Source organism: Diplodia corticola (genome assembly GCF_001883845.1).
Source record: "Diplodia corticola strain CBS 112549 chromosome Unknown scaffold40, whole genome shotgun sequence".
Classification (NCBI taxonomy): Eukaryota; Fungi; Ascomycota; class Dothideomycetes; order Botryosphaeriales; family Botryosphaeriaceae; genus Diplodia; species Diplodia corticola.
In genome coordinates, this window is record NW_017971519.1 from 53,017 (window position 1) to 75,020 (window position 22,004).

Sequence of the window (22,004 nt, forward strand, 5' to 3'; positions counted from 1 at the left end):
GCCGACCCCGGTGGGCTGGCTGCCCCTCATTGCACTGCTCAGCTGGCGCCGCACTCTCAGGCTCGTGCTCAGCACCACCCGCGGGGAGCTTGCGTTGGACGCGTCGCGCGGAGGGCTAGGCCGCAGTGATACGATGGCCGCCGCGCTAGCCAATACCTCGCGTCTCAGACGACGAACATGAGGCGGTTTGCGGCGCCCAGCTGACCGCCACGTTATCGTTGGCTCCGCAGCTGGGCAAGCGCACGTCATCGAGCGCCTAGCAGCGGCCTTGATTGTGTGGAGGGGGAGGGGCAACCTGATACAATAGGTACATAAGCCCGTTCACTCACCTCGGACCCTCTTCCCCATCATCACCACCATCTTCAGCTCATCACAATCCTGCTCTCAAAAACCCTTCGTCGATCCATCACCACAACTGCCAGAATGCCTGTCATCAACGTACGTACATGATAGCTGTTGCTGCTATGCCACGCCTTGTTGTCGTTGCTAACCCTGCATTCAGGTCACTCTCAAGGAAGGCGCCAGCGCTGAGCAGCTCGACAGGTAAGACCACTGTCATCTCGGCCTCCGAACATACGCTGACTCCCAGCACAGTGCCAAGAAGCAGGTCAAGGACCAGGGCGGCAAGGTCACCCACGAGTTCAAGCTGATCAAGGGCTTCACGTACGACTACCCCACCTTCCGGCCCACAGAGACCCCATCCGCACCACACACCCCTCCATCATAATCGAGACACAGCCACCACACCATTGCCCAAACACCTTGTTGTCCATGCATCTGACAGAGCCATCACAGCGCCGAGTTCCCCGAAGACACCGTCCACAGCCTCGAGACGAACGACCACGTCACCGTCGAGGCCGACCAGGTCGTCAAGACCCAGTAGACTTGCTCTGGCTTGCTCGCCTGTCGAAAGGATCGATGCCGCGCTGCGATGTGTAGATAAATCGTCTCGGACTGGTCTGAACACGCAGATGATGGGGATCGTGTGGGAGGCATACTGCATACTTTAGATACCCTCACGAATGGATAAGACCATGATCATGACAGCCCAAGCTTGTCGCACGGCCCCGTCATTGCCGATCTATCGGATGCCGCCTTGCATGATCGCGTATGCTGTCTTTGAAAGAGACATGCGATGTCTGGATTCTAGTGGGTAAACATAGTCCCATGGGTCCCCGCATGCCATCCACTGTCACGCCGAACATGATCAATGTCGCCGTGCCGACCAAGCCATAATCTGATGCTAAAAAGCGATCGCAAGTCTTCATCGGTGGCTTTGAATTGCGTCATAAGGCATCTGCAGCAGTCACGTCGCACACCCGCGGCCGTACCCCAGCATGTGCCTGCAGAAATAGCACCCACGAATGGAACAATGCAAACGTAGAAAGGCAAAAGGCATCGTCTCTTTCTCCGGTACCGGCATGGATACTGATGGAATAAAACGTCGTAGCGTACCTAGCTGTAGGCGTAAGTAGAACACCGAAAGTGTGAAAAAGAGAGATCTGTGGATTTGTAGAATGCCCGAGGGGAAGGACGCTTGAATACATCTTCTGATAACTACTAATGAATGTAATACTTGTGGGGAGAATTGCTTGAAGCGAAGGACTAGATAAGAGAACAGCCGACAGTGTCCTAGTATGTATGCGAATAATCGCACATGGTACATACAACGCAAGAGAAAACGATGGAATAGGTAGTGGCTTCCGCAGAGTGTATGTGGAGTAAAATTCCCTTGAAAGATCATGGTCAGTATATATATAAAGCAAGTAACACGTGCTTAACATAAACAAAACCTAAATACTGCCACTGACCTAGAAATAGCAACTAACTGAATAGCTTCACCATCGAGTTACCATTCGACGAGTGGGGCCAACGGTACCTTTCCCGATTTCCAGGCCCAACAGATTCACAGATTTATTCAATCACACCTAGCAACTCGAAGCTTGATCGTAGAATGCCTTGCCGCTCTAGCTGAACTGTAAAAACTACACGGATTGACTGACGTTACTCGTCGTCGACATCACAAGCCGACATGAGCTAGAGCGCGATTTCGTCCACTTCGCCACGCACGTGACCGGCCGCTTTCTCAAAAAAGAAAAAAAAAAGTATCACGATACACTTCGGGCGAGAAGAATGAATTGATCAGGGGCTTCAATTTTTTGTTCGCAGCAGTGAGATCTATGTCTAATCTGCCAAGAAGGGAGCTGCTTTGCTGCGTATGTCGCGATAGCAGTAGTGGGAAATCATAAAGGCATGACTCTAATCCACCATTAATCAAAAACGAGAAGGAAATGACGCCGAACCCAACCCCAGCCGAGCATCGCACATTCATACGTGCTTAGCCGGCATCTAGACAAACCATCACCATTATGCTTTTTTGATCGTCCACATCAGGGAATCGCTGAAAAAACACAAGAAGAAAAAGCACGGAAGACTCGCAGAATCCTTCACGCACGAATCTAATCGTCCTCATCAGAGAAGACCTCCTCACCACGCTTGCGGCGGGCCATGCTGTGAGAGATGTTAGCGTCTTGATCAAAGACAACGGAAAAGGGTAAACGTACCGGTCCTTCTTCTTCTTGCGGAGCTCAGAAGAAGAAAGCTTGACCTTCTTCTTGGTGCCCTCAATCTTGTTACCCATGGCGTCGAACTTGTCCTCCTCGTCGACCTTCTCGGTCAGACGAGGACCAGCACCCTGACCGGCAACCCAGTTGTGGCCGGAAGGAGTCATCTTGCCGTCCATGACAGCCCAGACTTCCTCAGTGAGATCCTTGGTGAACTCAGCCGAGTGAGTGATGATGATAACACCACCCTCGAAAGCCTTGATGGCCTTGGACAGGGCACCGAGAGAGTCACGGTCGAGGTAGTTGGTGGGCTCGTCAAGGACGATCAAGTGGGGACGCTGCCACGAGCAAGCGGCAAGGACGACCTTGACACGCTGACCACCAGAAAGACCACGCATGCGGGAGTGGGAGACGAGCTCAGCGTCGATACCGAAGTTGGCGCAGTGGGACTCAATCTCCTTACGGACCAGAGGACGGAACTGACCGCTGGCAAGAGCCTCCTTCTGATCAACCTCGGCAACCATCTTGGAGTGGGAGGCAATGATCTCGTTACGGGGGATCCAGGCGTTGTCAGCAGTCATCATGGGGGTCCAGCGCTCGTTCTTCATGCCGACGTTGTCGCCGAGAGCGAACGAGCACTCGTACTCGTAGCTGTTCTTGAACTTTCTACGGGCGTGAATGCCAATGACCTTGCGCTGAGTGCCCTCGATCTTGAAGATCTTGTCCATGGCCTTCTCATCGTCCTCGGTGATCTGCTTGTTGGCACGGTCCATGGTCTCGCGATCCTCACCAGTCTGGAAACGCCACTGGATGTACTCGGAGGGAGTGCTGTCCAAGTGGTGATCAATGTGGGCGAAAGCGTGCTGCTTGATGTAGGCGATACGGATGTTCTCGTGGTGGTAGACATCACCCGAGGTGGGGATGAGCTCACCAGTCAGGACGTTGACGAGAGTAGACTTGCCAGCACCGTTGGGACCAATGACAGCAATACGGGAGCCGAGCGAGCACTGGAAGGTGATGTCGGAGATCTGGGGCTTGGAGGTACCGGGGTACTGGAAGGTCATGTTGCTGACACGAACAATAGCCTTGGCCTTGGTCTTGACACCCTCAAGGAAACCGGGCTCGGGGAACCTGAACTCAAGCTCCGAGGCACCGAGCTCGTAGTAGGACTTGGCGGAAGGAACCTTCTTGACGAACTCGGAGATGTTACCACGGTAACGCTTGAGCTTGAAGCGCTCGTAGTGGATGACGTGCTGAATGGTGTTGTCCAAGAACTTGGAGTCGTGGGAGATGATGATGGAGGTGCAAGGGGAGGTGACGAGGTAGTTCTCGAGCCAGGCAACGTTCTTGACGTCCATGTGGTTGGTGGGCTCGTCAAGCAGGAGAATATCGGGCTCCTCGAACACGGCACGGGCAAGAGCCAGCTTCATCTTCCAACCACCGGAAAGGGAGGTGATGGGAGCGCCCAGCTGCTCGCGGACGAAACCGAACTCCTCGAGGGTGTTCTCGACGTCGGTCTGGGACTTGGTGACACCAGCGGTCTCGAGCTTCTTCATGGTCCAGTTGATGACAGTCTGCTCAGTGTCGGCAGAGTCGAGGTCGTGCTCGACGTAGACGGTCTTGACCTCAGACTGCTTGGGGAAACCCTCAAGCTGCTCGTTGTTGATGGCGCGCATCAGAGTGGTCTTGCCAGAACCGTTGGGACCGAGAAGACCGTAGCGCTGGCCACGCTTCAGGCGAAGGTGAGTCTGGTTGAGCAGGATCTTGGCACCGTAGGCCAGGGAGAAGGTGCAGTTGCAAAGATCCTCACCCTCCTCCTCGTCAGAAGGAACCTCATCGGCCTCGACGAAGCCGGGCAGAGTCTTCTTGCGGAGGTTGTCCGCGGCGTCCTTGGCCTTCTCCTCGCCAAGGATGGCGCTGAAGTACGGAGCAGCGTTGGCAGACCAGACGGCGGCCTCGGTCTCCTTCTCGTCGATGAGCTGACCGGCGATGGCGGAAATGTACTCGTAGATGGGCTCGAACTTGGCGTTGTTGGCCTTGTCACCGAGAACAGACTTGAGGACGGGCAGGATGGTGGCGACGTCACCAGAGCGCGAGCGCTCGGGGAGCTTGTCGTCGACGATGTGACCGACACGGGACAGGGTGTCGATGGCCTGCTTGGTCTTCTCACGAGCCTCGGGGTCGGCGAGGGTCTCGTGGTTCTTCTTGAGGGCGGGGTAGAGGCGGGGCAAGAAGGAGGCGACAATGTTGGGGTCCTCGACAAGCTTGCACATGTTGTCGATGATGACGGCCGACTTACGCTTGATGGCAGTCTCGCGCTCAACGAGACCACGCTCAAGCAGAGGAACCATGATGGCGAGGGTAGGCTCGTGGACGTCGGAGACGAAAGTGGTAGCACCGAGCAGGTGAACGGTCTCGGGGACGTTCTCAGGCTTGGCGATACACTTGATCAGCTCCGGAATGAAACGCTCGATATCCTTGTTGGAGATGAGCTCGCAGAGCTTCTCCATGGTGGCATAGGCAGCCTTCTTGACCTCGGCCTTGGTGTCCCACATGGCCTCGGAGACGACGGGGAGGAGGTCGGGGACACGGTAGCCCATCTGAGCGCGGGACCTCTCGGCGAGGAGCTCGATGCAGGCCAGGTCGGTCATCTTTTCGGGCCACTTCTGGGCGGAGTGGAGCGAGTCGATGATGGCGGGGATGACGGCCTTGACGGCGTTGGCGTTGGTAGCCTGGACGATGGCCTCGGCAGCAGCCTGGGCAGCGTTCTTGACCGGGACCATCTTGTCACCAATGGCGGTAAGGGTGGCGGGCAGGAGAGCGACCAGGTAGGGCTCGACGGCAGGGGAGACGGTCGAGTGCGAGGCGATGGCCTTGATGGCATCGAGGGCGCGTTCCCTGGCGAGGGCATCCTTCTTGTTGCCGAGCTGCTTCTTCAGCAGAGCGACGGCCCTGGAGCGACTGTTAGTTTGTGGAAAAGGTGCGACCGGCGACCGGCGAGCGCAGGCAGCATCGCTGCAGCGCGGCGGACGTGAGAACGGGGCTGGAGACTTACTGAGTGGGGGCATCGCCCTCCTCAATGTCGCCGTTGATGAAGGTGGCGAGGTCGTGCGAAGTGGAGAGGATCTGGTCCTGCTCCTTGGAGACGGAGAGCTTCGCGAGAAGCTCCTCCAGGACCTTGACGCTCTTCGCGTTCTCGGACTTGACCTGCCCGGCGGTGGGGTGTGCAGCGGCGGGAGCCATTTTGAAAGGTGGAATGCGAAGGTTGGAGAGAGAGAGGGTCGGGGGCGTCGCCGGCTTTAATATTAAGGCCTGGTGGGGCCCGTGAAAAAGTCGAAATCTAGCGGTCGGGTATCAAGGCGACGCGACAGTGCGATCGAGACGCAAGCCACGGAGTCTGCAAACTGCGGCGCGCAGCTGAAGACCCTTCTATGAAGCAAAAAGAGAAAAGGGTGAGAGTGAGAACGTTGCGGAGGGAGAGGGCGAGGCGGAGGGGGCGACGCTTTTTGTACTATCAGCACAAAAAATCCTTTCCTGTGCATGTAAGCGGTCGCAGGGATTTGCGCCGTGCACGGCCCTCAGCAGGGCAGCGGCCGACCGACTCTCCCAACGCCGCCGTCGCAATTCGCTGGGCCGCTAGGGAGGTTCTGTAACCCTGGGAATTGGCACAATACACTCCCAGTTTTCAGAACGGCTTGGTGTGTGGCTAAGACCCTGGCCCAGTCAGCGAGGTGTTGCGACTTTGATTGGGCAGATCTCTGCGCTATACCTTCTATGGTGGCACTTTTCTATTCTACGAACTGCAACCCGCTTGCACAGCAGCACGCCAAGCGACTACTTTGGGCGCCGAAACGGCCCCTGGGTCGCCCCAATGATCGAGCGACCTGTGGTTACAGAAGCTCCCTGCTGCAAAAGCCCATGGCCTTGCCACCCTGCCGATTCTTGCGCGAAAGGACGAGACAGGCAAGTCCTCGGCCGTCGCTCGCTCGCCGCACGCAGCTTCCCCGGCGGCCCTGTGGCCCTCGGCGCCGTGCCCTGCCGCCCTTCTCCAGCTGTCGCGCCCCCGCCTGGCTGACGGCACTCCTGCGTCCCTGGCTGCGTTTCAGCATGCTATTTTTGCCACGCCATCCGGCGATGGGTGAGTAGTACGTGTTCTTCTCTGCTGCACCGCTCCCGCCCACGCGGGCCACACGGAGCGCCGCACGGCTCTGTGTCTTATCCCTTATCCCCCGCAGCCAGCACAAGCCCGCACGCCCGCTCGTCTTCCGCAAGGGCGCCGGCGCGTATGCCGACATGGTGCCCCGTCAGGGCTGCCGGAATGGCTCAGGCGCCGCCCAGCACCCAGCAAGCCTACTTGGCTGTGACCGCCCGCCCATCCCTAGTCGGGCCCAGCCAACCGCATCGCCGCGCTTATCGTCACTTTCACCGACTCTTCCCGGTAGCGGCAGCTGCATCGAAGCCTTCGAGAACAACACGCTGGGGCCGTGACACCTGCCACCGCCCTTGCTGTGCCTGCTGCTGCGTGCGCCGGCTGGCGCCCTCTCTCGCCTCGCATCCGCAACAGCTGGCCACTCGTGTGCAATTACCCATCTGCTGCCGGGAGGAGTGGCTGCAGTGGTGGCGACGCCTGGCGCCCACCTTCCGTTCCTGAAGTTTTGCCAGCACCCTGCAACAATTTCTGCGGGCCCAACCACTCCGAGCGGCGATCAGGGTTTGCGGGAAAAAAGTTTGTATCCAGCCCTGCGCATGCCGAACTGCTCACCGGACGCCGCTATCCCGGAAGGGCAGCCCGGTGCCGTGGGTTGTCGTTGTCGTCCACGCTGGCGACGTCCACACGCATTCCCCTCGGCCGTTCTGGGACTGGCATGCTACCCATTGTCCACCTGATGAATTCAGGCACGCCGGGCTGTCTTTGTCCATGATTATCGATCGTCGATGGTGCTTTGTTAGCCGCACCCTGCAATTCCTGCTTGTACGCTGTGCTGTGATGTTTGGGGCGCCAGCCTCAACGCACGCTCGTCTCCCCTCGTACTTTTGATACCCCGGATTTACTCCACATTTCAAGATAAGACTTTTGGCCCGCGTGCGCTTGCACTAATGCAGTGGGCGGTGGCGCCGAGAGGTCGCTGCGTGGGAATGCCGCCTTATGCTGACAGCAGCCAATAAGCCAAGGGCGCACCTCAGCTTTTTTCTTTTTTGATGCGAATGCCCTGGCCCAAAAAGACCCTTCTTGAAGCAAGAGCCAATGTTGATCGGGGGTTGTGGCCCTAACTCAAGTATGCACGGTGTCACAGATTGTCGAAGTTTAAATGAGCTTCACCATCTTCCCAGACTTCAAGAGTATAAGGGACTGCCCATAGATGTATACCATTGGCTCGATATACCCGCAGGGTGGGCCGACGTGATCCAGTAGACCAGGAATACAGCACCCTCTCGCAGCCGACGAAGATTGTGGATGTTTCGTACCGGGGGTCCTGGCGGTACTTTTATGGTACGATAGCTGGTTAGAACTACATTAATTCGCAGAGAATACGGGGCCCTGGTCGTATCTTAAGGCCGCCATAAATTTGGACCCCCCCACCCTACCCTGGGAAAGCTACTTTTTCTCCGTCGCTCACCTCAGATTTATATGCAAAATGGTAGGCAAACTCGGAGAACTCGCTAGCATCCCACACCTATATTACCACCTACCGGTCTTGCCACCTACCAGCTACCAGCCTCGCCGCCTACCAGCCTCGCCGCCCACTAGCTTTACCCCACTACCCCCCGCCCCCCTATTGTTGGTTAAAAGTAGCATTCCCAGGGGGACCCACATGTAGATCCACTGGAGGCTCGAGTGGGGGCCGGCGCCAATCGCGAGTAAAAGTCCACAATCTCGCCGCACGCCAGGTTCGACGTGGATGCCTAAACAGCATCCACAGCCATTGCCAACATATGTACAGCATCACTTCCGTTCTTTCTTACGCTCACAATACATCCTCCCGCAACCACATCTTCCACGTCCTTCATCGTCTGATTCTTCCTATGGTTGTGCGCTTTGTGGCTCGCTCTCTCGTCAAAGACAAGCAAGGTATCTACCCCGTCACTCTGTAGCTTGTTCAGATGGCTAACATGACGACCCAGATGTATGAACAACTTAACGGAGGTCATATTCGAGTTTTAGTCTTGCATCCTGGCTGTTTCGCCGATGCGATCGATATCTCCCTGTCGACAGAACGCATCGAAGACGCATGACTCGCCCCTTTCGAAGCAGTTTCATACGCATGGGGAAGCTCCAGCTTGACCCATGGCATCCGTTGCGGTTCCAGCAGCATCATGATCACGGAGAATTTGGACCAGCTATTGCGCCACCTTCGCAGCTCAACAGAAGCCAGAAGGCTTTGGGTAGACGCACTTTGCATCAATCAAGCGGACGTTTCCGAACGAAATCACCAAGTCAGCCTGATGAGACTGGTATACTCGAGAGCTTCAAAGGTGCTCATCTGGGTAGGCAATGCGGACGACGAGACCGAGAGTGCCATGGAATTGATCTCAACATGGGTTCTCCAGATTGAAGCCGGAAAATTCAAGAGTGTTATCCGCAGATTGTCTTTCTATGCGAAGATGGGAGCCACCTGGATGCAGCGCTATGAGCCCGTCACCCAGCTTCTCAACCGACCTTGGTTCCACAGAGCTTGGACTTTTCAGGAAGCCTGCCTGGCAACCAGCGCAGAGTTGATGTGCGGTCACATGTGTCTTCCATGGACACATGTCACAAAGTTAGCTCTTGCGCTTGAGAGCACAAGCTTGGCGCAGAGAATCCTGGGTTTCACCGCCGACAGCATTCTTGCACTGGCTCACGTTGCGGCAATGACGGATGAATCCGCCCAGAGGGCTGCACCGGACCTTAGCTCACTTCTGCGGCTCACCAGGAGCCGTAACGCAACGGATCCTAGAGACAAGGTCTTCGCTCTCCTAGGAATGCTCACTGAATCCACCAATCCTGGTATTCAACCCGACTATTCTGGTTCAAATGCCGTCGCGGATGTCTACACCCAATGCACACGTCGCGTCATCGCATACGAACAGGATATCTCCATCTTGTCAAACAGCCTTGGTCCTATGCAAGCCTCGGACATACCTTCCTGGGTCCCCGACTGGCGAATTCCGCGGCGAACTGCAACACTTCGCTACTTCGAGTGGCCTTCTAAAGACTTACCGTATTACCACATCAACGAGAACTGTCCATTCACTCAACCGATGCCACAAGATGGATTCGAGAGTCCCAGTATGTCTTTGCGCGGTGCCTGTCTTGCGACAGTGACATCGATACACCCACTGGAGACCCTCACCACTCGCCTTGAAAAAGGAAAAGCCGGTATAAATTTGGGTGGCATGTTCACACGCTGTTGGAATTCATTCTCGCCATTCCTTCATCAACTGACGCTCTCCCTCGGATTCGATGATTCATCACGGTATGTTCAGACAGGCGAGTCTTTTATCATGGCCATTTTTCGCACAACATTTGCCGATCGCCTACCAAAGGCGGCCGACTTGCGGGCATTCATCAAAGAGACACTGAGGATGCTCCAGCAAGAGCCGGAAGCATCAGCATATGTTGGAGAATTGTCTTCCGAGCAGTTGCAAGACTTTCACCGGCGTGTTCCGGATCACTGGGTTGCCGCTGCGCCGTCTCTCCAGGACATCGCCTTCCAGGAAGGAGGTGATGCACGTGAGGGATCATGGAGTGAGATGCAGGCGTTTCTATACATCTACGACATGGCACTCAATGTCCTGGACTATCCACTATACTACTATGGCGGAGGCTCTGGAGAGGCCGCCTTGCTTCCAGCACGTCAGGAACCGTTTTGCAATCTTGCTTCTTGGAATGTTTTGGATAAAATCAGCTCCGCCATTATGACATTCACGCGTGGCAGAGTGTTTTACTACGGACAACGGTCTGATTGGTATTGGTCCAGACTGCACCAAGGAGGGAGATCAGGTATGGGACCTCTTGGGCGGGCACGTGCCGTATCTGTTAAGACACGATGGTAGGGCAGGAAATTCGGAATTTACGCTGGTTGGCGAGTGTTATGTTCATGGGGTCATGAAAGGAGAGTTGTGGGACGACAGAAATGTGCCTTCAGACGGTTCTGGTCGGTTGACAGGAGCTGACTTGGATGTTGAAGACATAACACTCGTCTGAACCGGCTGCACCTTTTGCAAGGCTCTACTCTGCACGCTTCCCTACAATTGATAAAGGGCCGTAGACATACTCCCTTCATTTTCGGTCGCCACACAAAGAACACAATCACCTCCGGCCAAGCATACGATGCCGCTTCCGGGCCGTCCCATTATCCTCCGTGACAACAAAGGACCGCTGAGACACTTCCCCCTCGCAAACACAAAATCTGCCAAACATTCCCAACCTCAAACCAGCCTCGCTCCCCCTCACCACACCACCAAATCCGGCAAACAACACCAACAATCCTCCCACAAACACCACCAAACAACGCCAACCACAACTCCACCGCCGCCATGGCGTCGCCGCCGCCCCCGCCCCGCCGCAACCCCCAGCGCAAAGCCAAAACGCAGGCAGCTAAAAAGGCCGCCGGCGATCCGCAGGATGACGACAACGCTCAAGGTCCTGACTCCTCGAAGATGAACATCAACAACAGCAGCAGCGAAGACAACAAAGCCAAGGAACCCGCGGAAGAAAAAGAGAGAATCAGCCTCAGAGACATCCTCCTCAAAGCGCCATTGGCTACGCCGCCACCGCCGCCGCCGCCGCCGCCGACGGGGGCTGCGAAGACGGGCACTACGAAGACCGGAGCGGCGAAGACCGGTGCAGCGAAAACCAGCGCAGCGAAGAAGGGAGCATCCGCGAAGCCGGGCGCCAGGGTGACGAAGACGACGGCGCCGAGCACGACGAAGAAAGCCGGCAATGGCACAGCGACGAAGACGGCGAAGAAGACGGGGACGGGTCGGCCGCGCGGTGCTGCTACTGCCGCCGCCGCTGCTCCTGCTCCTGCTCCTGCTCCTGCTGCAGCGCTTCCGGCTGGTGCTGGGAAGCCGCCGCCGCCGCCGCCACCGCCGCCGTCGTCGTCGCCATTGTCGTCGGTGCGGTCGTCGTTGTTGTTGTCGTCGCGGTCGCCGGCCGAGGTGGCGCGGCCGCAGAAGGGCGCGGCGGGGAAGACGAAGCCGCAGCCGCAGGCGGCGGGGAGGGGGCGGGAGGGGGTCGGTAAGGAGGCGAGAAGTGTTCAGGCGGCGGGGGGCAAAGCTGCGAGGGCAGAGGGGAAGGTTGCGAAGAGCAGGAAATGAGAGGGTTGATGGTGGTGGTACGAGGGCGTGGTCGTGGATTGAGTGCCGGCATTAAAGGGGGGAAAGGGAGGGATTGGATGGAGGCGAGCTGGATTATCTATCTGCTATTTAGTCATGTTTTCTTTTTCTTTTTATTCGATTTGGGGGTCTGAGATGTACCCGTCAATTTAATGACTATTTAGACAAGTATCTTGAATGGGACTTAATCATAGCATTTGAAATATCTGGTCTCACAATTGTAAGTGCAAATCAAGCAGAGCGCTTATTGTCGGCCAAAAAAAATTTGTGATTTGTGATTGCTTATGCTTTTCAACTTTTTTCGCGTTTTCTAGTGTTTTTTGTTCCTAGTTACTGCTAACCAATATCAGGTAGAGCTACCTGACAAGGCCCGCTTCTACCAAGTTGGTCATCTGCGTGATTACCCGACCACACAGGCGCCAGCAAGTCTCGTCACAGATCTCAATCTGTATGTAAACACGGTGAGACCGATACTCAAGAGCGACTCAGCGAGATGAAGAAGCCTCGGAAGCCGCGGGCTCATCGCCAAAGGTGTAGTGGATGACCATTATGCCGTCGTGGCTCTCATACTCCGCCTCCGCAGAGAGAAGCTTGTTTGAGTTGCTCCAGTGAGGAGCGAGAATCTTGCCGCAGTTGGGGCCGTCGCAAGTGTAGGGAGGCGGGTTCTGGTCCTTAAGGTAGAGAAGCTCGACGCATCTGAAACATCTGGTATGTCCGCATTCCACATAGGCGATAGGAAGTCTCCAATATCCTGTCGTCGGTATGCTTGTTCCTGCACCTTTTGCACTTATAGCCGACCCATGACTTCTTGTAGGTACCAATAACGAAGAACTCCTCCTGAACCATGGTTTTGGTGTAGTTATGAGCTGAGGTGCTGTTTTCTGTTGAGATATGCTGTTCCTTTAGCTGGACCGTGATCAATTTGAGCCGTAGTGATGAGTTCGAGGGGTGAGCGACCTGGGGTCTTTAATATAAAACTACTCGAAGCTAAACAATGCGGTTGTTCTGGCGTTGCAGCCGCACAAGGATGCCTTCCAAGACTGAATTTACCTACCTTGGTAAGCTGATCGGAAGCCACGATACTGCATGAGAAAGAGGTGAAGAGCGAACGGACCTTACGCGCTGAAAGGCCGTAGTAGGGAACCGAGACGGTGAGCGGGCGACGTATTGAGCTACCGCCCTTGGCCATCGCACTTGCCAACAGCGTGTGCGTACAGCACCCGTGAGCCTCATACGTAACCCGACAATCCCCAAATTATCCTTGACTATCGTCTTCTCCAGGTGTGCGCCTCCCTAAAAGGATTACGTTTCCCACCAGAACCACACTGGCTGGACATGATGGGCCGACACCGGGCCCCACAAACCAGGTTGTACGAGACTTGGGTGTTGTAAGCTCTGCTGAGGACACGATACTCTTTTCTACATGGACAGTTCAATCCACCCGCAGTCTGGACTCATGTAAGTGCGTTGCTATTTCTGTAAGACAGATGTGGGCGAATTCATCGGCTACTCCACGACAGCCCGACGACGACTTGTCATGATCTGCCAAACAGCCAAACACAAACCGCAAAGCAACCCTTCCACAAAATAAAGTGTCAAATATCAACGTTCAAACAATATACACACCTATCCACAAACAGTCATCTTCACCGCCACCACCACCGCCACCCATCACTCCACCCCCCTCCTCTCCCCACTCACAAACCTACCCCACACCGACCCCTTCCCCTTCCCCCTCCTTTCCCCCAACCCAACAATCCCATCCCCCTCTTTCCACCCGACCTCCCCCCACTCCCCCAAACTAGCCAAATGCCTCATCGTCGGCCTCCCATGCGGACAATTCCACGGCTTGTCAATCTCGCCCATCTCCCTCACCACCCGCTCCATCTGCCTCTTCGTAAGCGTCTTCCCAATCATGATGCTGCTCCGACACGCCCGCATGGCCAACATCTTCCTGACCTTGCCCGGCCGCGGAATACCAACAGCACCACCACTGCTGCCCCCTCCTCCCCCTCCTCCGCCTTCTCCTCCCCCCCTCTCCTCCGCGATCGAACTCTCCCCCAACAACGCCACCAGCTCCTCCAAATCCGCCACCGCAAACGTCGTCTCCTTGCTGACCGGCAAGCCCAGCAGCCGGCAGCGACGGCCGACGGGGCTCTCGCCGCTGGTGTCGGTCGTGAGCTGGAAGCCGTTGGCGGCGAAGGCGGCGGGGTGCGCGAGAATGGTTTCTTCCTCGATGGCGGTGAGGTCGAGGGGGTGGGGGTGGACGAGGCGCTGGGGCGCGAGGATGGTGGTGTTGCTGAGGCGCTCGAAGTTGATCTTTTCGTCCGAGGCGTGCTGGTCGATGATGAAGAGCTCGTCGGCTGCGTGGGAGGGGGAGGAAGAAGAAGGAGTTGCGGACGGCGCTGGGGTGGTGGTGGTGGTGGAGGAGGAGGAGGACCGGGCCGGGGTTGGTGTTGGTTGTGGGACGGCGTTGGTGGTGGTGCCGGGACGCACGGCGAGGATGAAGCCGAGGTTGAACTGGCCGATGATGCGCATGCGGCCGAAGTCGGATTTTGAAACCGTCAGTGATAGACGCTCTTCGGGTGTTTGGTCCGTCTTTCCGTCTGACGGCAATCCGTCTCCATCGGCCACTTTGGCACATGCTTCAAGCTGTTGATTGAGCTGAGACAATGTCTGTTCAATTCTCGATACGGACGTCTCAAGATGCTGGATCAGCTGCAGAGTCGAAGTCTTCTTTACGCCTCCCTTGAGGATATTGGTAGCTCGCTTCGCGTTGTCGTGTGATGGCCGAGCAGAGTTCTCTTCAGCCTTCGCAATGATCTCAGCGACTCGAGCATCCTCTCGCGCCTTCTTTTCATCCTCGTCCAAATACTCATCATCCGAGTCTTCATCTTGCTGGACAAAGAGAGGAGAGTCTGCACGGGGCAGGTCTGCTCCATTCTGGTCACCACTATTCCCAACCCTGTCAGGACTCTCGTTATCATTGGGCCTCTTCTCTGAAGTATCGGCAACGGGCTCTTCATCGTCCGTGTCTGAGGCGTCGTCGCCGGATTCTGCCATGTCAACGTCACTATCTTTGTCTTGAGCCTCTCCTAAAGCAGAAGAGTTTGGCGCTTCATCGCTTTCGCTCTGGCTTTGCTCTTCTCGCTCCTCGCCTTTCGATCCGTCATCGGATATCTCATCATTTTCCTCGTCGACCTGAGTCCCTGGAGCCGCAAACAGCTTTAGACAGCTTACAAAACCAGACTTTTTCCCTGGAGAAGGCAACGGTTCACTGTGTAAGCTATGTTTCGGCGTGTGAATCCTCCGACGTTTTGCTTCAGGGGTGCCAATTTTCATCGTTGTTGTCTTGTCGCCAATGGTGATTGTGGCTGTCTCTGCAGGCGCACGCTTCGGCCGCATTCGATCAAAGGCATTCTGAATCGGACCTGTATCATTCTTCTGAGATGAAGTCCGGATGACTGCAATGCTCGGCTCTTGTTCCCCGCATTCGGTACGCTCTGGGGAAGGCTCTTGGGGTCGGTTGCGTTTGGCTTCTTGGCTTGCGATACGGTCATTAAAATCCTGCACCGCCTGGGGTAGAGTGGGCGGTTCCCGAGGGGAGGAAACGAGTTGCATGTCATCCGTATCCTCTTGAGGCTGAGAGTCAGGCTCTTCATTGCCCTTCGCCAAAAACAGGGCAAGCTTCTGCTTGTCCCCGGACACCTCCACACTTTTTCGCCGAACTTCGCCTGCAGGCGAGAGCTGGCTTCGGTTTGTTGCATCTCTACCAGCAAACTGTTGTATCAGACTAACAGATGCGTTTCCCTTCTCTTCCACGCGCGGAGGGCTCGATCCCGTGTTTGACTCATTTGCTCCAATTCGAGCATCTCCTCCACCCTCCGACTCTCGAGTTGCGGATGATTGTCTGACAAAGTCTAGCGGCTTGAATTGCCCCAGTTTCTTCAGACCCAAATGTGCCTGTGGAACACTCTGATCATGCTCTTCGAACAAGGCGACCAGTGCTTCTTTCATCGCTTCCAGGAGGGCCGTCTGGTCGTGTAACAAAATAGTCCGCTTATCAGGCGACACATTGACATCATAGGCATTGGTGTCCATGACGAGGTTTGCGAAGATGAAAGGGGATTGCGTGACATTGAAGGACTTGTAGACCTCATTGACGGCTTTGGACACCTGAGGCAAAGCACATGGTCTGGAGTTGACAAAAAACATCTGGCGGTCCGGAGTTTGCCTACCTTCGCCAACAACGGGCCGGGAGATGTGGCCGTCGATGCGGACCTCCTTCGAGTGCTGATCGTCTTGGGTGCTCCAGCTCTTGGCACTCTGTGTCCCGATAGTGGTGGGTGCCATCTCCAATTTCAGGTCGAGTGGGATTAGAGCCGTCAATGTTTTCGCGCCATAGACATTGGCAATGTTCTCCCGTGTTGTTGGATTTGCTTTGGTGGAGAAGACGGACACCTTTTTCCTGGCAATCAGTTAGTACCTCACTAAATTCGCACCGTGGTAACATTACCCTTTGGCAGCCTGGTTGCTCACAGAAAACCTCACTCCAACGCTGATGCACGCATAAGCATGCAGGAGTCCGAGCACCTTTCCATATTCCCGCTTGATGTTCTTCTCAAGCTCTCTCTTCCTGACTGGCAGGTTGTAGAACAGGTTCTCCACGGCCACAGTTGTCCCTTTCTGACTCGCGGCGACAGAAGTTCCTTTCAGCTTGCCCGAGGTTTCAAAATCAAGTCGAGTGCCCTTCGGGCCATCGGTGGCGCGAGCAGTGAGGATGTGAAATTTCGAGAGGGCGCAGAGCGAGGATAGGGCTTCGCCGCGGAAGCCGAAGGTCTGGAGAGAGGAGAGGTCATTGTAGGAGGACAGTTTCGAAGTATAGTGTTTCAAAGCTACGATTGGACATTAGCATGCCAAAAGAAGCGCGTCCGTCGAGATCAGCATACCAATGGTCTCGTAATCGTTTGGCGAAATGCCGTGACCGTTGTCCTGTACCTCGATTGCCTCGAGGCCATTGTTCTTGAACCGCACGTCTGACTCGGCGCGTTAGCTCGCGGTACCTACAAACTGTGTCTCCTGCTACTTGCCAATCGAGGTGGCGCTGGCATCCAAGCTGTTCTCGACAAGCTCTTTGACAACAGAGCAAAGGTCAACGATGACCTGACCGGACTGGATTTGGTGTATCTAACATGTCGCGGGTCAGCATGAGCGATTGCGATGTGGAGCGATGCGCGGGACGTACCGAGCGACCCTCTATGGCCTTGATAGTCGCCATTGCAGGTCATGGTGGTTGCGGAGGCGAAACACGTTCACGGAAGACGCGATGGATGACGCGTGAGGCACGCGCCGCGCCCCGCTTAATTGTTGCCGCCTATCTTGTGGCCTCAGGCACAATGAACATGGACATCAACTACTTTTGGATGCAAATATCAATTCCAGTAGGGTATCCCCGCGAGTATATGCATAAGACATGACATCAAATATCCACAAGATGTAGCACAGTACTTTGGCTCTAACCTTTAAGCTTCAGGCTCTGCATCCTTCTTCCTTGGCCTGCCGGGCTTCTTCTTTTCAGGCTTTTCTTCGACATCCTCAGATGGGGTCTCAGATGTCTTCCTCGTCTTTCTCTTTTTTGGCTTTTCTTCAACGTCTTCAGATGTTGTCTCAGATGCCCCCTCCTTCTCCTTCTTTTCTGGCTTTTCTTCGACGCTCTCAGAGTTGGTCTTAGATGCCTTCGTCTTCCGCTTCTTTTTCTCTGGCTTTCCTTCAACATTTTCAGATGCTGGTTCAGATGCCCCCTCCTCCTGCTCTACCACCTTATCCGCAGACTTCATCTGCAGCGCAGGCAGCGCCTCCGCTTCCTCGGTCAACTCGACATACGGCAATGGCCTCCCCTGCCAAGTCAAAGCAATATCCGACTTGACCTCCCCATTCTCGCTCCTCTCGTCCACCATATACCTCAGCGTAACCCCAAGCCCTTCCAGCCCCCTCGCCTTCGCGCTCGCATTCCACAAAAACTGCTCCACCCTCCCATCCGGATCGACCTTCAAAAAGCCCATGGGCCAGCGACTGCGCCCGAGCGCCTCCATGACGCCCTTGGTCGCCTTCATCGTCGTCGCCAGCAACCCCAGGAAATCCTCCTCGCGCCACTGCGCGGGCGCTCCCGTGAAGGCGCCTTCGAGCTCGCGCACGTTCTTCGGGTTGAGCGTCTTGTTGCTCGCTTTGCACTGCACGAGGACGCGCAGCGGCGTGTCTCTGGTATCATCGTCGACGGCAGCCGCCTTCTTGCTGCCGCGCGTTTTGGGGATCGGCAGCCGCCATGTGCCCAAGAGGTCGATGCCGAAGTCGGACACGCGCCCCGTGCGGGTGAGGTGGAAGCCGAGCCGGCGGAGGGTGGCGGCGACGGTGTATTCGTAGTGCGTGCCGACGTAGACGGTGCGGTCGGCCGCGAGGTTGGCGCGCGCGGCGTAGGCAAGGAAGGAGGGGAGGTCGTTGTGGTTGTCGGAGCCGTGGGATATGGCGGGCTCGGGTGGGGGAGATGTCTTCTTGGAGGCGGCGCGGATGGGTGCGAGGATGGGCCGGGGGAGCCGCGGCTTGAAGGGGCGGAGGAGCCGCCTCATCATGAGGGGTTGTACTGTTCTGGGGATGCGGATGGCAAAGAGACGAGCATAACTGCTATGGCATAGATACGGTACAGCTGTTCGAGCGACTCAGCATCGCCAATGGCTCAAAGGATGGAATAGAGAGCGATGACGCAGGGAATTGAAAATAAAAGTGCCCGAGGCGGGCGCGCGCCACCAGGGACCAACGCCGATCTGCCGAGCTGCAGCTTGAGCTTCCCGCCGCTCATCCACAACCATCTCCTCCCTCACCACACTCGCGTCACTCCAACAATTGCCTCCTAGCGCCCGCTTCCAGAACCCGGACTGCCCCTCCTCCATCCGACGCCCGCAGGGCCCCCCAATCGCAACCATGTCGGACATCCTCACCCAACTCCAAGACGCGATCGACATCGTACGCCCGCCCTCCCTCCCCTCCACGCAACAAACCCCCCCACCCCCCTCCCACACCGCTAACACACCCTCTTCTCCCAGCTCGTCCAACAAATGTACGCCGGCCTCATGTACACCAACACGCGCCACCCCTACGGCTCCATCCCCGCCCAACCGCACGACGCCTCCCGCGACATCGGCAACCCAGCGGCGGCGGCGGCCGAAAACGGCGGGCCGAGCATCACAGGCAACGACAACCGGCCGCGCACGCCTCCGCCGGACCCCAGCTTCGCCGTCACCCAGCACGAGATCGCGAGCGACATCATCCTCAACATGGCGCGCATCAACGCGCTCGCCGACCGCCTGCCCGGCATCGGCTTCAGCGAGCAGCAGCAGCTGGCGCGGCTGGCGGAGCTGGATCGGGAGTTGAGGGAGGAGCAGGAGAGGCTGGAGAAGGCGAGGGTGGAGAAGGAGAGGTTGTTGGGGTTGTTGGATGAGAGGATCATGAAGGCGAGGAGGCCGTGAGAGGGGGGGAGGGGTTTGCAAAGGGCGTGGGAGAGGCGTTTTGTGCATTTAGCGATGGGAGTTTTAGGCTTGCGGTTTTTTAAAAAGAGAGGGTAGGCAGAGGTCTGGTGTTTTGGGAAACTTGAGGGCTGGGTGGATGATTATCTGCAAGATCCTCGTTCGGTGGGACATCGCTGTCAACAGCAGCCCTACTTCACCGTGGAGATTTGCATCAGATGGCATAGTTCCAAGCTGGTTGGATGACAATGGCGAATAGAGATGGTATAAAGGCGAACAAGTGGAGTATATCTTCAGCATAAGCTGATTCAGTTCGTTCATGTGGTTGGATAATAGTGGACTGTGAGTTCGAGATGATTCTGCTTTGGTTCTAATCATTTCAAACAGTATCTTGACGGTTTCCTGATCTCTGTTCATACTTCCACTTGTCTTTCCCGAAAGTTGTATGCGGGTCCTCCATGGGTATCAAAGCGTTGACTACCAAATCAGCCCACCACCCACGATCTAGCATTCTTTTACTCATGACTTAGCCTTGTGCGATCAAATTTCTTCAACGCAATCGAGCCCCCGATCTGCCTCGTCAGGACTGCGCCTCCGAGTAGCCTTCAGTACACCCTCGGATACGGTTCGCAGGCTTTTTACTCTTGTCGACCAATTATCAATACCGGCCCTTGGATCAGTTCCCACCCTGAGAGCTTCTTCGGCTGGACTCAGGAAATCGGCATTTTCTCGAAATCCGTCTCGCTGACCGACATTTCCCTCACGGCTATGAAGCTGGCCCAATACCCTCTTCCCATGAGTATATTTTTGGAGAAGGATTCGCACTGAAACGAGCCCGTGCATTGATGTCTTGACGACTGGTAGAGATCAAGAACACAGAGCAGGCGGCCGCTTCCTTGTCCGCATCAACTGAATGCTGGAATATAGCTGAATCAATGAAATCATTGCAATGCGAATACAAAAACAACACGCGCCAAATATAACTAATATTCCCAAGTCGTCTCCTCGTTCGCGTTGAAAACGGCCCCCAACCATGACGTCGGATCAAACACCGCCCAGCGGCGAGGCTGTGTCACCGCAACACCGTCAACCGTCACCGTCAAAGTGGCGCAGCAGCAATCCTCCCGATACCTATACAAAAAACCCCCGCACACTCTCCTTTCCCTTTTCCCGACCTCGCCACCGGCCCTCCCATCGTCCACGGGTCAACAAACCAACCGATCCCACAACCAAAAGAATTAAAAAAAAACAAAAATGGCCAGCACGCAGCACCAACAACCCCCACCCCCCCTCCTCCGCCTCCCCCCCGAGCTCCACCTCCACCTCCTCTCCCACCTCGCCTTCCCCGACACCGCCCACCTCCGCTCCACCTGCCGGCACTTCCGCACCTTGATCACCCCACCCCCCGACGAGCAGCACCCCGTCGCCTGGCCCACGCTCCTCGCCGCCGAACGCTCCGCATGGGCTCGGCGCCGCAACCGGCTGACCTGCACGTCCTGCGAGCGGCTCCTCCCCGCGCAGCGCTTCACGGACGCGTCCAAGGCGCGGGCAGCCAAAGACGCGCAGTGGCGGACGTGCGCGGCGTGCCAGGGGCGCGAGGGGTGGGGGGCGGCGAATGCGCACGCGGCGCGGATGTCGCGGGAGAGGGTGGTGCGGGTGGATTGGGTGGGCGAGGGGTTGTGCGTGGGGTGCGAGTCGCGGTTTGGGCGGTGGGGGAGGGGCGCGCCGAGCGTGGAGAGGGTGTGTCCGCGGTGCTGGTTGTCGGAGGATGCGGGGGATTGTGTGGGGAGGCGGGAGGCGGCGAGGGTGGAGAGGGATGTGGGGAGGTGTTGTGGGAGTGGGAGGAGGGGCGGGGATGGGTGGGGGGAGGGCGAGTTTTATGCGGGGGAGTTGGAGTTGGTGAAGGGGGGGAGGTGGCCCGCGTGGTGGTTGGGGGTTTATTGCGGGTGTTGCGATTATTCGGGGAGGGATGAGGTGCCGGTGTGGAGGGAGGGGTGGAGGGGGGTGCAGGTTAAGAGGAGGGTTGAGGGTTGAGAGGGGAGCGCGGGGAGGTTTTGGCAGAGGTACGTATGCGGACAAGATGTGATCGGTGCGTGTGCATGATGTTGACCATGTTTGCCAGAATTTGCTGCTGGCCACCAACGAAGGGGAGCTGGAGTTCCAAGTGTGAGGCCTTGGGCCCACAGCGATACCTCTCTCATCGCCGACGAAACTTTCGATTTGCCCTAGGAGCTGTTATCGCCGCTCAAAGCTTCATGCAGCCCTACAACCAGCACGACCGATGCGGAATCCAGTGAGCAATAAAACGCCATCGAGAGACAGGCACCAAAACGAGCAACATGCAGCCTCTCACATCCTCGAAATAGGAGTCATGAATGACGGGAATATCTCTGGAGAGGAGCACCTGGAAGTGGCTATCGTGAGGCTTGGATTGCCCAACACTGGCCGGTGGATCCAGGAGTATGGTCTGGATCAAGAGAAAGCATTAGACATACGTGGTCGCATGTAGCCGACTGGATGCGACAGGTAGGACGAAAGGGACAGGACATGGGGAACAGCGTCCCACAATTACCCGCGACACCACAAACACAGGCGAATGTCAAAT

At 56.6% G+C, this 22,004-nt stretch overlaps 8 protein-coding genes across 8 annotated transcripts; 4 read left to right on the top strand and 4 right to left on the bottom strand.

Annotated features, from left to right (window-relative positions):
- Positions 1–423: 423 nt before the first annotated feature.
- On the top strand, positions 424–883 carry BKCO1_4000017 (peptidase inhibitor i9; the record flags this gene model as incomplete). The annotated part of the gene is made up of 4 exons (XM_020275424.1): positions 424–438; positions 503–543; positions 595–663; positions 796–883. The coding sequence occupies 4 exons, from the start codon at positions 424–426 to the stop codon at positions 881–883; spliced, it is 213 nt and encodes a 70-aa protein (XP_020128464.1).
- Positions 884–2,459: 1,576 nt separating this feature from the next.
- On the bottom strand, positions 2,460–5,807 carry BKCO1_4000018 (elongation factor 3; the record flags this gene model as incomplete). Its single annotated transcript, XM_020275425.1, has 3 exons — positions 2,460–2,511; positions 2,565–5,516; positions 5,620–5,807. The coding sequence occupies 3 exons, from the start codon at positions 5,805–5,807 to the stop codon at positions 2,460–2,462; spliced, it is 3,192 nt and encodes a 1,063-aa protein (XP_020128426.1).
- Positions 5,808–9,008: 3,201 nt separating this feature from the next.
- On the top strand, positions 9,009–10,598 carry BKCO1_4000019 (heterokaryon incompatibility protein; the record flags this gene model as incomplete). The annotated part of the gene is made up of 1 exon (XM_020275426.1): positions 9,009–10,598. The coding sequence occupies one exon, from the start codon at positions 9,009–9,011 to the stop codon at positions 10,596–10,598; it is 1,590 nt and encodes a 529-aa protein (XP_020128476.1).
- A 483-nt stretch (positions 10,599–11,081) lies between these two features.
- On the top strand, positions 11,082–11,864 carry BKCO1_4000020 (uncharacterized protein; the record flags this gene model as incomplete). The annotated part of the gene is made up of 1 exon (XM_020275428.1): positions 11,082–11,864. The coding sequence occupies one exon, from the start codon at positions 11,082–11,084 to the stop codon at positions 11,862–11,864; it is 783 nt and encodes a 260-aa protein (XP_020128421.1).
- A 503-nt stretch (positions 11,865–12,367) lies between these two features.
- BKCO1_4000021 (uncharacterized protein) lies at positions 12,368–12,728 on the bottom strand (the record flags this gene model as incomplete). Its single annotated transcript, XM_020275429.1, has 2 exons — positions 12,368–12,578; positions 12,661–12,728. 2 exons carry the CDS (start codon positions 12,726–12,728, stop codon positions 12,368–12,370), a joined length of 279 nt encoding a protein of 92 aa, XP_020128420.1.
- An 825-nt stretch (positions 12,729–13,553) lies between these two features.
- On the bottom strand, positions 13,554–17,160 carry BKCO1_4000022 (dna mismatch repair protein; the record flags this gene model as incomplete). The annotated part of the gene is made up of 5 exons (XM_020275430.1): positions 13,554–16,350; positions 16,399–16,777; positions 16,832–16,918; positions 16,973–17,069; positions 17,128–17,160. 5 exons carry the CDS (start codon positions 17,158–17,160, stop codon positions 13,554–13,556), a joined length of 3,393 nt encoding a protein of 1,130 aa, XP_020128423.1.
- Positions 17,161–17,404: 244 nt separating this feature from the next.
- Positions 17,405–18,508, bottom strand: BKCO1_4000023 (endonuclease resolvase hjc trna endonuclease; the record flags this gene model as incomplete). The annotated part of the gene is made up of 1 exon (XM_020275431.1): positions 17,405–18,508. The coding sequence occupies one exon, from the start codon at positions 18,506–18,508 to the stop codon at positions 17,405–17,407; it is 1,104 nt and encodes a 367-aa protein (XP_020128422.1).
- Positions 18,509–18,857: 349 nt separating this feature from the next.
- On the top strand, positions 18,858–19,402 carry BKCO1_4000024 (mediator-rna polymerase ii transcription subunit 21; the record flags this gene model as incomplete). The annotated part of the gene is made up of 2 exons (XM_020275432.1): positions 18,858–18,899; positions 18,980–19,402. 2 exons carry the CDS (start codon positions 18,858–18,860, stop codon positions 19,400–19,402), a joined length of 465 nt encoding a protein of 154 aa, XP_020128417.1.
- Positions 19,403–22,004: the final 2,602 nt, after the last annotated feature.